Here is an 18894-nt window from a genome sequence, read left to right on the forward strand (position 1 = left end):
GCCAGTGCATTATCTATTATCGCTCAATTTTCTTTGTCGTCATCCAGCTTCTGAATTCAAATGAATGTTAATCATTTTCCAATATAGGATTGCTTCAGCATCCTTCTGTCAATTTTCAAACATGTTAACTGTTACCAGATGGCAATATTGTTAATGCCACGCACTGTTGTACATGGATAAGGAGTGCTTCGGTCCCATCCTGGAGGTGGTAGAGCCGGCATTCTATGCTGCCTGACCTCCCGGGTCCCTCCCCGGTCTTTGCCTCAGCCATCACTGCTGCTTGTAATGCTACCCGTGCTCCAAATTGAGTCAATATCAATCCCCAGTTGGTCATTCAGCTCTAATTCTCTCGCAGAAATGTAGCATACAGCAACTCCAGATGCTCTCATGGTTAGACATGTAGCAATATTTGGTCTTTGGCCACTCGCACCACAAGTATGTTCTACTCAGGTGCAGTACTAGATATTTTTTGTAGCAGTATCAGGGCCAGTCGTCAAGAGGTAAACAAAGAGTTTTTGTCTCCACCATGTTGTACAGAAGTGGTTAGCAGGAAGAGTGCGACTTGTAAAAGATTAATTTGGGCTTTGTAATTGGTTTATATTCTGACCAATTCTTTTATTCCACAATGGTAAACGGCCAATATTATTGCTGATATATGATTAGAAAATCTGGCCTGATGTTAAAACTTGGATAAATGGGATATGAATTATCCAGGTCGGGGTAATATTGATGGTTTAAAAACATTAACTGAGGACAATATATTTTTTTTAATTTGTCAAAATGTATGGATCATATTCTATTCTGTGATATTCTTCTCACACATCTGAACCACCGCCTTGCTTTCCACACACCCGCCAGACAACTCCGCTCCGCCCAAGTTGGCCTGGCCTCCTTCCCACGGATCCAAAAGACCAGAACCGGAGGAAGATCGTTCTCCTACCTCACCGCCAAGACCTGGAACACCCTGCCCCTCCACCTCAGGCAATCCGCGTCGTTGACCCAGTTCAGAAAGGACCTCCAGACCTGGCTCTTCGACTGAACTGCCACACTGATGAATCAACAGCCCCTCCGCCTCTCAGCACCTTGCGACCCTCACAGGTGAGTAGCCGCGCTTTACAAATCCCTGATTGATTGACTGATAACTGCAATTTTTATACTTTTGTCTGAATGAGGTGATTGAACAATTTTAAATTCTTCTATATTAGAAAGATCAGCATTTACTTTTTCCTACTTCACTTGAAAGAACAACATTAAGTTCTGATGTTCCTAATCTAGATTATACAAAACTGGCAGTTGCCAGTTTGCTGCACAAATGCTCTGTCAATTATTTTAACAATTCACGTTCACAAAGACTCAATTCTTCCTTGAGATGAGATGTAAAACGGTGAAATGTGCAGTCATCTTCACATGCGCAAGACCAAACAAGTCCACACAGGGTTGTAGGGGGAATGGCACATGTCTGTTGTACAATACAGCACACATGCAAAATTAGAAAAGGGTTGAGCAAAGAAAACGTTTCTCAAAAATTACGCTTGCCTCGAGGAGGCACAAATTATTAGCACAAAGCCCCATCTACCTTTCCTAGTAGATAGGGATTTGTGTCAAACTCCATGCGTGTTTGCAAGGGACGGGCTGTGTATCACACATGAGATGTCCCGGTGAGATAAAGTAGCTCAAAGTGGCACAAAGAGCTACATTTGGGCTAATATCCAGAGCAAATCAAGATTTACTCTGCAGATGAATCCCAGATCAAGATTTTGCATCAGTTTGCACCACTTTTTGAGACACTGCACTGGCACAAAGCTTTGATAAATCTGGCACCAACGAAGGGATTGAGTTGGAGCTTGCCTGAAACACTGGGATGGGAGCTCAACAGAGAAAGGAATCGGTCTGCTTCACCTTGTTGGGTGTTACGTGTCTTATATTTCCAGGGACAGCATGCCCAATAGAAGAAATACCCACCCTTCTACTAGTACAATCTGGAGAAGAGAAGGAGTGAGTGTGTTTTTTAACATACATTCCGTTATATTTGTTAATGAAAGAACAAACGGCAGACCAAGGCCAAGCACATCCAGTCCATATGTACTATCAGTTCATAAGGTGGTGCAATCTCTTCCCACACCCGCCGTTCAAGGGTGTCAAATGAAAGCCAATTCAAAAAGAAAGATGGAAGGTGCACTCGTTCTGAAGTCAAACTAAAGCGGCGTTAATCGTTGTTACACAATTAAATCCTTTTATTCAATGAATCTTTTTTAAAACTGGCACACAGCCAACGCGTTTTGTTCCCAATTCTTTGCCAGAGGGAACTTCGTCAGGGCTCCTACAAATTCCTTGCAAAATGTGCCTTACAAAATTCCGAGCACATGGGGCATGATTGAACATCAAAATGCAGCATAAACGATAGGCTATCTGATAGCAATCTTATATGTTCTGTATAGCAGTAAATTACACCTCCCTCCCTTTGCTGCTGGTTATCACGCCACGCAAAGGAGACCCTTCCGTCTGCTAGCTCACATAGAAATTCGTCACTATACTGTTAAGAAGTGAATTAAGACTCAATGTTGATGCCATTCAATAGATAGGAAGCCCTCACGTTTGCTCACTTCTGGAATTGTGAGAAATGTTGTGCATCAACCAGGGAGTGAATTAGAATTATTTTGAACACCTCATAGTAAGAAAGAAATTGCCTGTAGGTGCTTACATCCTACGGTTATTCGAAACCAGGCACACACATTTTGTATAAGTGCAGATGTTTAATCGGATTAAAAGGTGATAGGCAGGAGGATCCAGATATGAGATCCGGTCACTGAGAATTGTCAGCTGCGTTTTAATACCAAATTTGTGAGAAATAGCATATCTCATCATGCTTCTTTTACTTCAGAGCTTAGCACATGTGACAGATGGCAGATACATGTGAAGTCAACAGCCAATGAAACAATAGCAATAGAGGACATTACAGACAACCAATCAACAAAGGGTTCCACTGTACACAGCTGCGGCATATTAGGTTTTTTAAATACTGGATATACAGGTCTGTGGAATGCAGAGACATTCAGTTAAATAAACATGCAAAATAAAGCCAAGAGACACAAAGGGAATTTGTGTTCAGTGTTCTCTGCAGCAGTTCGTGGATATACATAATATACCGGCAACTGGACCCAATGTAAAAAATATACCAGCAACTGGACCCGATAGAAACCATTTGTCACTGGTCATCTGAAATTTCCATGAAGGCGACTGGATTTTTTCATACATATCTACTCATTGACTAGGTTGCCAGATACCTGTGAGGTAGGAAATAACCTGTAATATGACTACCACACAAAACAATATGGCATCACTGACCTGGGAAGCTAGAAGAGTGGGTGGGAAGAGACTGATATTTTGAGTGCTACAAACTTGTTAACATGGTGTGAACTTCTAAAGCAAGGACAAAACTATGCTTTAATATTATTCCCCATTTGGAGCTTTCCTATTGACGTATTTCAGACACATAGTCATCCCTTGTTTATCATTTCATTCGTCCAGCAAAAGCACATAGCAATTATTGAGGATAAAAAGCAAGTGAATGGGGTGCCCTGATATGTTGTCTTTTCGCTCCTTTGTCAAAGTGTTCTTTCATTGGCAGTCTCCCCAAATGCCATTGTGCTGCTCTTCCAGCATCTCTACCAAACTTCTTGGTGTCACTTTGCTGTTATTTTCGCGAGTCTATAAGCAAAGTGCAGAGGTGGTAGCTTGCACTCCTAGTATTGGTGAATAGCTAGAGACATTATTTGCTCCTTCCTTCAAATTCTCCATCTCATTCAACATCAAAAGAAATCTGTTGCTCGCTTGCCCTTATTGGTCAACTAATAGTGAAGGAACAGCAGTTGCTTCTTGCGTCTCACTTTCCAACCCTGGGCATGGAGTGTGGGAGCACCCACACTTTCTCTCTCTCTACCAATCCGTCAAGTGTGGGTCTCCTCTTCACACATGGTGGGGGTAAGCATATGAGCCATTCCCAGTGCATGAGAGCCTACAGTTAAGATACAAAGTGTCCCATTTATGAATCATAACTGGAATGTATATGTTTTTTGGACGAGAAGTGCTTTTTCAAGCTTCCAGTCTCTGGTTTATGTACAGTTTCTTGGGCGAGAAAATTACAGCAGCCCATTTAAATAAACCACTCTAAAATGTATGCTGTTTTATTAAATGCATTTAGAATTGGTCATTGAATGTCCCAACTTAGATCTGCAGCACACAGTTTTTTTCTCGAATTCCAACAGTATTTCGTTCCCTCCTGCTATGACTTTGATTCTCATATAGTTATAAGTACATCAGCATTTGTGGGTAGGTGTTTGGTTCAGCCTCCTTTTGAGTACACTACAATTCATTTTAAAATCCCCTTTTCTTAAATATGTTAGAAACAGAATAAAATGCAACGGGAAAGCACTTCAGTTTACAAATTAAATTCTGTATTGTGCATTTCAGAATATATATAATACGTCATGTGACGACCTACCATTTGACTTTTCGCTGTCTGCAGGTTTCATCTGAATGGGATGATGCATCTAAAAACAAATCAAAACAAGGCATGGTAAGTCAGATATTTATCTTAATTATATTAGCTTAGTATCTCTTCAAAACACATCCTATGACGTGAAAAAGGACACATTATTAACATGACAAAAGGTGATTACTCTGTCCCCAGGTTTACCTGCTTCAGTCTGGGCCCTGCTTATGAACAGGTAGGGTTGGGTTATTGCGCTCAATGATGCGACGGGGAAGCACGTGTGATCAAAACGTTTAGGGTCACTAAGCACATTATCGAGCGACATCAGAAGGCCAGTTTTCCTTTCTTAATAAAATTGCAAAGCAAAGGTAAGAAGCCCAACGAATACCAGCAAGATACCCCAAATGAGGAATTAATTACCATATTAACATTCTTTCAAACAAGAAATAGCAAATGCAGTGTATGTGTTTGTCAGACTAGATGCTTATATAATAAGTCCTGCTTTTGCTCCTATTCAAAAAACACTTCAGGTGCTGCAGCATCCTCCCTTATCCCAGCACGAGACCTTCTAGCCTACACTGGAGTCCAAGACTCATTGGTCTCCAGGTCCAAAAGTAGCCCGAGACCCTTGTGCCTCGCCCACACAGCAATCCACTGGTCTTGCATCTGCTCCACTAGATCCTGCAACCTTCACTGTCTGATCAATCCTAAACCCCCATCAGCCACCTCAAGTTTCAGATCTTTGTCACTCCTGGCTCCCCAGTGGTCCAACTCTTTCTATACTCGAAAGCAGATCAGCCACATCACAAAAATACCTCTGAAAAGACCTACACTTGCATTTGCTTTGAATCAAGGGACACTGCACTGTTAATCTTCCGCATTAAGTAATTAACGGAACAGGTGTTTAATGCCTTGAACTCTATGTTCTCTTCTGGCGTTGTCTTCAAACTCTGTCAGGTTTATTGTTGGCTGGCGTTCTCACATATAACACTGTCCTTATGAATGGCATTTTATCACTTTGGCAACCTTACTTAACAAGATTCCTGAATGAAAATGTTCACAAAATAAACAAATACAATTTACCAGTATATTTTTAACTTGACCTGAAGTAGTGAATGAAAAACCCACCTTCACTGCGAGACTATGCAGCAAGAAATATTTTAATTATTTTCTCCTTACAAACTTGTACAATGTTAGGTATATTTACAGTTACAACCAAGCCGTTTTATAAGCTTTAGGATAATAATAATCCAATTGATTATAAGGGTGATCTTAAAAAAAAGTTTTGAAATTTATAAAAACGTGAAAGAAGATGTGACAAACAATGGCAGACTGTAAGTACACACACACACTCACAGATGCACTCACCTACACCCATGCATTCATCTGCACACATGCGCGCACACACACACCCATTCACAACACTCATTCACACATACATTCATACATACTAAACAGTCAATTAAAAAAACACACCTGCTACAGCTCTCAAGGAGAGAAGCCTCAGTGGTGCCAGGAACTTAGGTCAGCCGATGAGGGGTCACATAGTAGAATGAGGTTAGAGAGACCCACACTCTGTTTGGAGGTGTTAGTGATAGACACACCGCCCTGGGTACTTCAGGGCTTAAAACTGAAGCAAAGGGGGAAGGCCCCGGGGACCTTTGCTTAGCTGAGGTCAAGCCCACAGGAGCTGTGACATCCTCAGCCCAGCAAAGTTCAACTCAGGCAGCCTGAAGCCTGTGCATTTAGCACATGCCTGGCTCTTGGCTGCCTGAACTGCAAAATAAAGCGTGTCTTTCAGGCTGACCTTTGCTCAGTCTGACAGACACTCTTTAGGCAACCAAAAAATCGGGGGAGTTAGAGGTTAAGACTAGGTTTACCCTCCTGTGAACATCAGACGCTCCCCGACCCTGCACAGGTTCAGGAAGGACCTCAAGACATGGCTCTAAGACTGATCCGGAGCCACCCCCCCCGTGCCTTGAGACTCTCATGGGTGAGTAGCGCGCTTTACAAACCCCTGATTGATTGATTGATTGATTGATACAATTTCACAAAATTCGAGTATATCGAAAAAAAACTCCCCTATGAGGGAACTAGGATTCAACGAAAGCTCGTTGTAAATCACCTTACTAGAAAAAAAGACTCTTTTTCTAGAGACTTCTCACCCACCAGGGTTTGCCATAGGTGGCATGCTTCATCATTGGGGTTCCTCTCAATCCTCTACGGATTGAGGCGTGCTTCATCTTGCGAACTACGTGGGAGCACTCAGTTATAGACTATGTGAGGTGCAGTGATGTGGAGTGGAGTGGAAGGAAGATAAGTCTTAAAAATACCTAACCAGTGAGCTACTGTTTTATTCCTGCCCCTATCTGGTATGGTTAAAATCAGGGGTTAATACCAGGGAGAAACCGGACCTTAATGAGTTTGGTTCCCCTAGGGGGGGGGGGACATCACATAGTCCATAATGGAGTGCTCCTACGTAGTTCGCAAGTTGCAGCACGCCTCAATCCATGCATCACAGGTCTCAGCTGTACAAGTAAAAGACTGTCTGGCAAACCTTGGTGCTGGGCACAGGCAGGAACTGAGCCCTCATACGAAGAGAGGCATCGGATGGACTGGCAATACCCCACCTCGATGGCATCTCGTTCGTGCTCACTGGAGCTTAGGTGCTTTGTGACGGGATGACTTCTGCTGCAGTCAACCAATCACAAAAGCACCTGAGTTCAGGTTGTGTAACATATAGTTTCTTACCTGTCGGTGTAGTTTTGCAGCTTGAAGACTTTCTGGATTCACTATGCTGGGCATCATTCCGCCATCTAGTGGTTGGGTCTGGAATTGTAGTCTTTTTTCTCTTTTTTTTTTCGTTGGCCAGGTGGGCGTCGACATACCACCAGTTGCTGTACTTTGTGACGTCGACATGCTTCCTCCGGAAGCTCTCATCTTTGGTCACCATCTTCAGATTCTTTTTTCGCTTGTCTTGTGTTATTCTTGTTTTTCCACTTGCTTTTTAAAGTCTTTTTCATCTTTTAATCCCTTTTCCTCCTGTCTCATCTTTATGGCGGAGGAGGGTGGGTTCGCTAGTGAATCCAGAAAGTCTTCAAGCTGCAAAATACACCGACCGGTAAGAAATGATACATTTGTCCTTATTGTGATGGCTGGGTGGAAGATGAGCACTGGTTACTGAATGTGTTGTAAGACCTTCTGTTCTACTTGCGCTTCTTTGTTCATTTGGATATCTACACAGTAGTGCTTAGTGAACGTGTGCACTGAAGACCATGTTGCATCTAGGCAAATGTCTTGAATTGGTGTGTTAGCTAGAAACACAATTGTTGCTCCTTTCTTCCTTGTTGAGTGAGCATGAGCTGCTCCTTATAAAGGATGCATTGCTTGTTTGTGGCATAGTTGTATGGTTTGTGCAATCCACGGTGCAATGCTATTTTTGTTAACTGGTCATCCCGAAAAACTGCTGGCGAAGGAGACAAACAGTTGCTTTGTCTTTCTGCACTCCTTTGTCCTTTCTATATAGTGCATCACAGCCTTTCTGGTGTCCAGTGTGTGCAGCGCCCTTTCTGTGCTAGCGGTTGGTGTTTGGAAAAAACTAGGTATTTGGATTGTTTGGTTGATGTGGAACCGTGACACCACCTTTGGCATGAGCTGTGGGTCAGTTCTCATTACAATCCTGTCACTGTGTATCTGCAGGTAGGGCTCTTGAAGTGTAAGCGCCTGCAACTCACTTACTCTTCGTAGTGATGTGATAGCCACTAAGAAAGCTGTCTTTAGCGTGAGCATGTGCAGTGTAGCCTTGTGAATCGGCTCAAATGGTGCCTTCATCAGTTGAGTAAGCACTACGTTGAGGTTCCATGTTGGTGCTGGCATTCTGTTTGGAGGTGCGATTCTCTTTGCTCCTTCTAGAAATCTTTTTTCTACTTGGGAGGTGAAGAAGCTTTTCCCTGTTTCTCCTCTTGTCTAAGCCAATATCGCCGCTAAGTGTACCCTTAGGGATGTGTAGCCTAGTTTACTTTGCAGTAGATGTGTTAAGTATTTTAGTACTGTTGACTCCTTTGTAATTTTCCTTTGCAGTTTCTCCCTAATGCACCATTCGGAGAACCTTTTCCATTTTGCTATGTAGCATTTCCTTGTGGTAGGTCTTCTCGCTTCTCTGAGCACTGCCATTGTGCTCGCCGGTAGTTTGAGGTGTGCAAACTCTAGGTTCTCAGGAGCCATGCCGCTAGGCTGAGGCTCTCTGGCCCTTGGTGTAGCACCCCTCCGTTCTGCATTGCTAACAGGTCCCTTCTTTTTGGGAATCTGTGTGCTGGTGCATGCGCCATCTCTACTATTTGTGAGAACCATGACTGTCTGGCCCACTGAGGTGCTATTAGTATTAGCGACATGTTGCTGATCCTGCATTTGCTGAGTACCCTGTGTATCAGTGGTATCTGGGGAAAAGCGTATGCAAATGTCTTTGACCAGCTTATCCATAGCGCATTCCCTTGTGATCAATGGTCTGGTTGTCTGGATGCGAAGTGTTGGCATTTAGAATTTTGGTTTGTATTTGCGGTGTACCCCACTTCCGGAATACTCTCTGTATTTCCTGTTGGCTGATCTCCCATTCGTGGGATGCTGACGTCTGCCTGCTGAGTCTGTCTGCTTCCATATTGTCCTTCCCCGGGAGATGTATTGCTAATAGGTTTATTTTTAGTGGAATGGCCCATGTCCATATTTCCTGTGCTAGCCCTGATAATGCTACTGATTGTGTTCCTCCTTGTTTGTTGATGTAGAACATGGTCGTGGTGTTGTCTGTTTGGATTAACACCCTGTTTCCGTACAGCTCCTTCTGGAAGGCTTTTAAGGTTAGGAACACTGTCTTTAGTTCCAGGTAGTTGATGTGCTTGACCGCATCTCTCTGCGACCATAGCCCCCTCACTTTCAGCTTGTTCATGTGCGCGCCCCACAACAGCTGGGAGGCGTCCGTTGTGATGGTCACTGTTGGAGTTGATTGTGTGAATGGTTTCCCCTGTGATATGTTTTCTTTGTTCCACCACACTATTTCTTGATGCACTGCGTGTGTGACAGCCACTAGATCTTCCCAACTCCCCGTTGCCTGTCACCATTGCTGCTGTATCCATTCCTGGAATGGTCTCATGTGTAGTTTAATATTTTGCACCAGGTGAATGCATAACGCCATCATTCCTATTAGCTTGCACACCGTCCTTAGTGTGAGAACTTGCCCCTTGCAGTAATGACATGTTTCCTTCAGTATTGCCAATGTTCTCTTCCTGCTGGGGAACACTTTGGCCTGTATGGTGTTGATCTCCGCCCCTAAGAATAACTTGATTTGCTCCGGTTCTGTTGACGATTTTTCCCAATGGATTGAGAAACCCAGTTGCGTCAGTGTTAGTATGACCTGCTGGATATGTTGGTTGCATTGGCTGTACGAACTTGCCTTTACGAGCCAGTCGTCGAGGTAGGGGTATATGAGTATTCCTTGCCTTCATAGGTGCGCTGCGACAGCTGCTAGGCATTTTGTAAACACCCTTTGTGCGGATTTGAGTCCGAATGCCAGTACTGAGAACTGGTAGTGACTTTGGTTGATCACAAAACTTAGTAGACGTTTGTGCTTGTAGTTGATAGGGATGTGTAAGTACGCGTCCTTTAAATCTATAGTTGCCATGTAATCCCCTTGTTGAATTTGTGGTATTACTTCTTGTAGGGAAGTCATTTTGAATCTTTGAGTTTTTATGAATTTGTTCAAGAACCTCAGATCTAGGATAGGTCTTGTCCACCTTTGGCACGAGGAAGTAAGTTGAGTAGACCCCTTTGTTCCTCTGGTTGTCCGGCACTATCTCTATCGCCTCCTTGCTGAGCAGTTCTTGCGCCTCTAGTCACAAGAGCGAGAGTTCCTTTGCTGAGTGTGCCTTGCTTCTTGGTTTTCTGTTTGGAGGTTGTTTCTTTAGCTCTATACAGTATCCGTATTGTATGATGTATAGTATCCATTTGTCTGTTGTGACCTTCCGCCACTCCTGGATGAAGTTTCTTATTCTGCCCCCTACTGGTGTTGTGTGTTTGAGGTACTGTTTGTCGTGGAACGTCCGATTGCTGTTTTTCTTGTGTCTTGGCGCCCAGCCCATGGTGTTGCTAGGGCGGGGGTTGGCTTCGTGGCGAAGTCACTTGGAGGGAGGTTGTTGGCCTCCTCTTCGTGTCTGTCCTCGTCCGTTTGCGCGCCCTCGAAAGGACTGGCCCCGGGGCTGGTACTGCCAGTTCTGCTGCTGCGGTCCCTGCTGCTGCTGGCCTTGGTTGTTCCCTTGGTATGCTTGCTGAAACGGTTGGTGAGATGTGGTAGGCACGTTGCCCCCCCACCACCTGGTCTTCCTGGGGGTGTACCCCTTCTCATCCCCCTGAACTGCAGCGCTCCCATGGACCTTGCTGTTTCGTTGTCATTCTGAGCCATGCGGTCTCGGTCACTCCTATCATCATCAGTCTGCTGGACGTCTCTGCAGCAACCAAGGCAGATTTTAAGCATGTATTAGCCATGCTCTTGCCCTCTTCTACCAGGTGAGCCACTCTTTGTTGGTACTGGTCTGGTAGATGCTTTAGGAGTTGCCCCACTTCCTCCCAGTGCTGGTATGCGTGCCTGTTGATCAGGGCGTTGGAGTTTGCGATGCGCCACTGGATTGCCGCATTTCTTTCCACCTTTCTCCCTGTGAGATCCATCCTTCTACTCTCGTTGTCTGGAGGTGGTCCAGCATTAGTGGGCACACTGGCCCTCTTCCTAGCCGTTGCTGCAATTATGGAGTCGGCTGATACTGACCCTTGGATGTATGCAGGGTCCTTCGATGAATGTTTATACTTCTTCTCCATTCTTGGAGTCACAGCCTTGCATACTGCTGGTTCCTTAAAGGCCTCTCTTCCTTGATCCAGCACACTAGGAAGCATGGGCAGGAACTGGCTCCTAGTTTGTTGAGGCAGTAGAGTTTCCAGGAGAAAACATGCCTTGGGCTTCTCCTCTTCCATTTTCACTCCATACATCTGTGCAGCCTTTTGGACGACCATACTGTAGATCCCTATGTCGTCTGGTGGCGAGAGCCTCGAAGGGTAAGTGTCTACCCCTTCTTCCAGCGATTTGGTGTCGAGATCCTACCATTCGAAGTCTTGTGCCCCCGAGGACGTCGAGTCTCAGTAGGATTGCTGATCCTCGTCGCCTTCGCCCTCGAAATAATAGACTTCATTCTCCTGTTCCTCGACTGGTTCAGGCGTTTTCGGCGGTTCGTCGTCCTCGTCGTTTTTTTCGACTTCGAGCGCGGGTTTCAGCGGGATGGTGTATTGGCTCATCTTCTCCTCGAAGTGCCTTTTTCGTTGCAGGATGCTCGCCATTTCGGCCTCGAGCCTCCTCTTCTTCTTCTCCATCTCGGCGGCATGTTCGGCATCGAGGGTCAGAGCGCCTCGCTTCGAGGCCATCGACGTCGATGTAGGCCCTTCTTTTCTCTGCGCCGAGGTGTCCTTTTCGAGGGCAACCTTCGACGATCTAGGTTTTTCAAGGGCTTTCGCCATTTGGGAGTCCTTTTCGAAGAATTCGCTCGGCTGACTGGCCTTGGTTGCTGTTGCCTTCGTCAAGTGTTTCGGCGGCAATGCTCCGTTCGAGGACTTGGCTTCACTCCTACGAGTGTTGCTCGGGGCTTTAGCTTCACCTTTTTGAGTGTCGCTCGAGTGTCTAGGGGTCGACGACTCCCTTACCTCCTTCGATGTCTTCTTATGGACCTCGATGACCGGGCAGTCCTCTGGTCCTTCAGCGATGTTGTCTTCCTCTACACTGGAGAGGCCCAAGTCTCGAAGCGATAGAGGTGGCCCCTGCCCATGCATGGTGTGGTTCGCCCTTCTCTGCCTCTCTCTTACTCTGAGTGTCTTGGGTGTGAACGCCGAGCACGCGTTGCAGTCCTCGCTGTTGTGGTCGAGAGGCAGGCAGAGGTTGCAGACTGGATGCTGGTCCTTCTGGGCATATTTGTGGTGGCAATTGGTGCAAAACTTGAAAGGTGTTTTGTCCATTCCAGCGCTCAGTGAGCCCCCTGCGAGCGCATTCTCCGTTGAACGTCGAGATCTCAGTCGAAACCTCCGCCCTTGTCATCCCGGTTACCTGACCTGAAGTCTGGTGTAGCTAGAATTTTGATTTTCGTCGATTTTCTTCTCTTTTCTTTGATTCCTCTTCCAAAACTCTGGAACTCTTCGGTAACAATCCAGACCCAACGGCGGAAAAAAGAATCTGAAGATGGCGACCAAAGGTGGGAGCTTCCGGAGGAAGCACGTCGACGTCACGAAGGACACCAAATGGTGGTAAGTCAACGCCCACCTGGGACACAAAAATGAATTTTAAAAAAAGACTACAATTCCGGACCCAACCACTAGATGGCGGAATAATGCACAGCATAGTGAATTCAGAAAGATTCACGCTGCAAAACTACTGCTGCTGCAGGACAGACTGGCCCCACTCTTCTCTGGGCCATGGTGCCACTGCACCACTGATAGCTGCCCCCTTGCTCCATCGGTAGTTGTATGTGATGAAATATAAAAAAAATTCCTCACTGAAAGATGCCCCTTTTTGAAGGAAAATGTGTTCAAAAAACCATTGCACAAGTTTTTTTTGGACAATGTCTTTCAGCAAAGCCTCCCAGAGAAGGTGAACCTTCAAATACGCGTTTTTATACACCCCACATCAGAATGTAACTTCTCTATACAACCAGTGAATTCATAGGCCATTTAATTTTGCTGAATTGATTTGTGTACCCTTTCCCCGTATCTTACCTTGGCGATGACTTACTCATTGTATTCACTTTTACAACACTGAAGTCAAATCTTTCACAAAAAACAATACTCTGAAATAAAACAACAGGGAAAAGAGACTGATGATGGAAACAGGCACGGCATCTTGACCATTCTGAGCCATTTTGTGCTGCCTCCAGGGAAAGGGGGTACGTTTTGGAGGTCTGTATTACCCCTGAAGCACTGACAACGTAAAACTGCTCTTTGCTGATTTACAGTTAGTGCAGTGCAGCAATGCTGACCTAAAATGAAAACACATCATTACGAGAGTGTGTTACAACGAGGAGCTCAGAAAAGATTAATTGGACCCGGGGGACACTCCTTGACAGTAATGGCCCACGCCTGGCTGCAGAGGTGCTGAAGGCGGGGTTCTCTGGTGCATGGCCTGCCTGGAGTCAGCTGCTCTGACCTATGCTAGACATTTTACTTTCCTTCTCCTTCGGCAAGCCACCATCGAAAGAAAGACAACATTTACAATGCAATTTTCGAGGTGCTGGAGGGCATCAAATCTGAAGAGGTAATGTAGCATTTTATGCTCACCATTTAATAATACGACCATAATTACAGCAGTAACAAGAGATGAGCCAGTAGAAAAAGTGTCTGCACCACATCCTGGTTGTAAACCTCTGTGGCAGACACGCGATTCACAACTACAAACTTAAAAACATGAAAGACCTAATGCTAGTGTCGCGCTGCCAGTTTTGAGGCCACGTTTTCTGATTGGGTACCAGACTTGCTCTTGCCATATACTTCACATTTTCTCTTTCACATAGTGTAACTACCTCACTCTAGATCATTAAGGAGACAGTCTCACATTCTGGTATTCATCGAAAAAGCATTGTTTTGAGGAGTGATTAATTAAATGGAAATAAAACAAGAACACAATACCCAGAAATCTTTAGGGTATCACACACAAGTCCAAGACTGGAAAGTGTTCTTAATATCTGGAGTGATGTGGTCACCCTAGTCAGACGATCAGAGATGGCCTGGTCTATATCCATCAATGGTAAAAGCAAAATAGGAGCCTCACCTGCAAAATCTGGCAAGGATTCTGAAGATTCGCTTTGGGTTCCTGTATGACAGTTATACTGTGGGCTTAGGCTGAGCTGGATATCAACAGGTGGGTGACTCCCGGCACCCAGCCCCATCTACATTTGAGAGCCTAAGTTTTAACCCCGGCAGGGAGTTTGGAGTAATTCTGGTTGGTTTGAGGGCAGTAAGGATCGCAGATTAGCCTTTAACTGATCAGATTCCACTGTTTCCTTCTACATTCCCTTAAAAGAGGGATATATATTATCTACTGGCGGTCGCCAGTAGATAGTTATAGTTAGGACCGTGTTTCCATAGGAAATCTCAAAATTCTATTTTGAATAACTTTGGCGCCGTTTGATGAATCCTCGCGAACTTTTCAAAACTAATGGGGCGCTCCGTTCAGCTCCTACCCTGAAAGTCTCGGGGTGATTCGTCAAGCGGGGGCCGAGAAAAAAGGGGAGTCCCAAAACGCGTTTTCCCCATGCATTTTTCCATAGGACCTTTAGACGCAGCTACAGCCCGAACGGCTGAACAGAATTACTTGAAATTTGGCAGAGAGGTAGCCATAAGGTCAAGGAAGTGCCTTTTGCAGGTCTGGTGTAAATATGTTCAGTATTTCCTGAGAAAATAGCATTTAAAAGCATATCAATAGCTATACGCGCGCAGGGTGCGCGCACCGTGCGAGCACCCTAACGTGCGCAAGCGCAATTCCGATTGGTGGTTACATGTTAGTCAACGTTCGAATCGGACGAAATCAGGAAGTGTCGGCCGCCATTTTGTTTGTTTTCAGTGCGAGAGTGAAAAAGGAAGGTGGCGAACGTGAAAAGGGGGTAGGGTAAAGAGTTCCTGACCCCCTAGCCTTTGTCAGGGGGTCCCTGAAGGACCCCGAAGGCAGAACATTTTTTTTTTTTTAAATCGCGGGGTGCGCGCACCGTGCGCGCACGGTGAAAACCAAAAAAAAAAAATAATAATAAATTAGCATTTAAAAAACCGTACAAATTCACTGAAAAAACCATAGGTTTCACACACGTTATAGTTAGGAATTAGCATTTAAAAAACCTTGCAAATTCACTTAAAAAACCATAGGTTTCACACATGTTATAGTTAGGTGGATATTTCACTCGTAAAAAACCAATGAAATTCCCCCGTTATAGTTAGTTCAGATAACTATAACTCGCGCGACCGCCACTCTATCACAAGGATGATGTCATCAGTGATGTCATGAGTGATGCCACTGACCATGTCATGAGTGATATCTGGTGTTAATCTGTTCAGTATTTCCTGAGAAAATAGCATTTAAAAGCATATCAATAGCTATACGCTCGCAGGGTGCGCGCACCGTGCGAGCACCCTAACGTGCGCGAGCGCAATTCCGATTGGTGGTTACATGTTAGTCAACGTTCGAATCGGACGAAATCAGGAAGTGTCGGCCGCCATTTTGTTTGTTTTCAGTGCGAGAGTGAAAAAGGAAGGTGGCGAACGTGAAAAGGGGGCAGGGTAAAGAGTTCCTGACCCCCTAGCCTTTGTCAGGGGGTCCCTGAAGGACCCCGAAGGCAGAACATTTTTTTTTTTTTAAATCGCGGGGTGCGCGCACCGTGCGCGCACGGTGAAAACCAAAAAAATAAATAAATAAATAAATTAGCATTTAAAAAACCGTACAAATTCACTGAAAAAACCATAGGTTTCACACACGTTATAGTTAGGAATTAGCATTTAAAAAACCTTGCAAATTCACTTAAAAAACCATAGGTTTCACACATGTTATAGTTAGGTGGATATTTCACTCGTAAAAAACCAATGAAATTCCCCCGTTATAGTTAGTTCAGATAACTATAACTCGCGCGACCGCCACTCTATCACAAGGATGATGTCATCAGTGATGTCATGAGTGATGCCACTGACCATGTCATGAGTGATGTAATATGTGACATCATGAGCAGGACTGTGTGAAACCTATGGTTTTTTAAGTGAATTTGCAAGGTTTTTTAAATGCTAATTCCTAACTATAACGTGTGTGAAACCTATGGTTTTTTCAGTGAATATATATATATATAGTAGGTGGATATAGTTAGGACCTATTTTCCATAGGAAATCCGCAACATTCTATTTGGAATAACTTTGGCGCCAATTGACGAATCTTCGCGAAATTTTCAAAACTTTTGGCCAGCTCCGGTCTGCTCCTATCCTGTGATTCGTCAAGCAGGGGACGAGAAAAAAGGAGGGTCCCAAAACGTGTTTTCCCCATGCAATTTCCCATAGGACCTTTAGCCGCAGCCACGCCCCCTCCGTGCACCACTCTGCAAACACGCCCCGCGTTTGCAGAGGGTGAACTAATTCCCCTTGAATACTGGGGGTCCCTGGGGGCCAACTAGCCCACCAGGAACCTCCAGTATGCGTTAGGGGGCTGCGTTGCAGAGAGGTGTAATGAGGCCATGCCCCTTTTTACACCTCTCTGCAACGCAGCTCCGTGGTGCTTACTGGAGGTAACTGGTGGGCTAGTTGCCCGCCAGGGGACTTCAGGATTCAAGGGGACTTAATCCCCAAACTTAAAATGCGCCATGGGGCACGTTTGCACAGTGGTGAAGGTAGGGGGCGGGGCCTGAGGTGATATGTGTGCAAACACGCCCTGTGGCGCATTTTAAGTTGGGGAATTCATTCCTCTTCAATCTAGATGTCCCCTAGGGGCCAACTAGCCCACCAGGTACCTCCAGTAAGCGCCACGGAGCTGCGTTGCAGAGTGTTGTAAAAAGGGGCGTGGCCTCTGAACACCTCTTTGCAACGCGGCTCCCTGGCGCATACTGGAGGTACCTGGTGGGCTAGTTGGCCCCCAGGGGACCGCAGGATTGAAGAGGAATTAATTCCCCAACTTGCACACATCACCTCAGGCCCCGCCCCCTTCCTTCACCATTGTACAAACATTCCTCTAAAATGAGTTTCAAAGTGTCCATTTTTGAAACGTACAAATATTCCTCTAAAATCAGCCGAACTACGAATTCCGATTTACTCACCTGTTATCAGCAGAACCCAATGCTGCATCTTTTAGCCCAGCACTGACCCTGAAAAGTAATTCTAAGCGTACTTACCAGTAACTTGTATTTCCTTCCATAGGAATCCATTGTGTGGTTTTCAGCAGAAAAGTTTCTAAGTGTCTATTTTCACAAACTAAAAATATTCCTAAAAAATCGTATGTATGACTTAAATACATTCTTTTAACTGTTTACAGTAGATGCACCAGTGCTGGATCCAGGATCCACCACTGAGTAAGAAAAACTAACGATAACACTACTTACCTGCTAAGTGAATTTTCTGCCATAGGATAACATTGGTGATTCTATGTGAAAAAAAATTCTAAGTGTCAACTTTTAAAATATAATAATATTCCTTGAAAATCACTACTGTAACCAAAACGCTTTTACTCAACTGTTTACAGGAGATGTCCAAGGACTTAATCTAGGATCCAGTCCTGTGGTTAGAAAAGTAATCCATAAAGTAACTAATTGCATTTTGACTAGAAATTTACATTGAGCTCAATGTTGCATTGTGTTTGAAATTGTGTTGCCCATTGCAACAACTGTAACTACTGTACTTAAAATTCTATTGCCTATTTGCAAAGTATTAAAACTAAAGTAATTCATTCTGAGAAAGTATATTTTGTATTGTAATGTATAATGTAATTTAAAAAAATATCTAAAAATAAATAGTTTAAAAAATTTAGTAAATCAGTATGAAAAAAATCAGTATACCAATTAATACACAAAAAGTTGTCATTTAAAAAACTTTTGAAATTCACTGAAAAACGATAGGTTTCAGGCCTGATATAATTAGGAATTAGCATTTAAAAAACCTTTGAAATTCACTGAAAAACCATAGGTTTCAGGCTTGATATAGTTAGGAATTAGCATTTCAAAAACCTTTGAAATTCACTGAAAAAAACATAGGTTTTAGGGGTGTTATAGTTAGCTGGACATTTCACTCGTACAAAACCATTGAAATTCCCTTGATATAGTTATTGTACTAACTACATCTCGCGCGCCCGCAATCCACTGCTGATGATGTCACATATTACTTCATTCATGACATGGTCAGTGACATCACTGATGACATCACTGATGACATCATCCACGTGACAATCAGATATACCTCATCATACACTAGTATAACCTTTCATCACTCACTGTAAAATACAGAGTGCCATATTTGATTCCATTGACACACCAATACAAGTTTCTAAACACCCACTCAGTGATTCCTAGATCTATACACACATCTAATTCCTTACCTATAGATTCACTCATACATGCTGTCCATGGTCAATAGAACACTATCAAAAATACTTATACACCTATATCGACATTACACACAGCACACATCCTAATCACTTATGAAGTCATCCTACTCACTTATGCAAACAATGGATCATACTTACATTTACTTAGCTACACACTTATACAAACACCACTTCATCGATTCATATAGATAGTAACTCATACTTAGTGTGTTATAAAATCACTATTACAAGTATACAGTTATCCATACAGTCACTCATACAATCACTGAGT

General features: G+C 44.2%; 1 protein-coding gene across 38 annotated transcripts in view; it reads right to left on the reverse strand.

Annotated features, from left to right (window-relative positions):
- CELF2 (CUGBP Elav-like family member 2) overlaps positions 1-18894 on the reverse strand; it is a 1172172-nt gene that overhangs the window by 162315 nt on the left and 990963 nt on the right. For all 38 annotated transcript variants that reach the window (XM_085653524.1, XM_085653515.1, XM_085653510.1 and 35 more), the window contains one exon: positions 4502-4550. In XM_085653524.1, the coding sequence (XP_085509650.1) occupies positions 4502-4550 (49 nt within the window). The remainder of the gene's footprint in view (positions 1-4501; positions 4551-18894) is intronic.

Source organism: Triturus cristatus, chromosome 4_1, assembly GCF_964204655.1.
Source record: "Triturus cristatus chromosome 4_1, aTriCri1.1, whole genome shotgun sequence".
NCBI classification, from domain to species: Eukaryota; Metazoa; Chordata; class Amphibia; order Caudata; family Salamandridae; genus Triturus; species Triturus cristatus.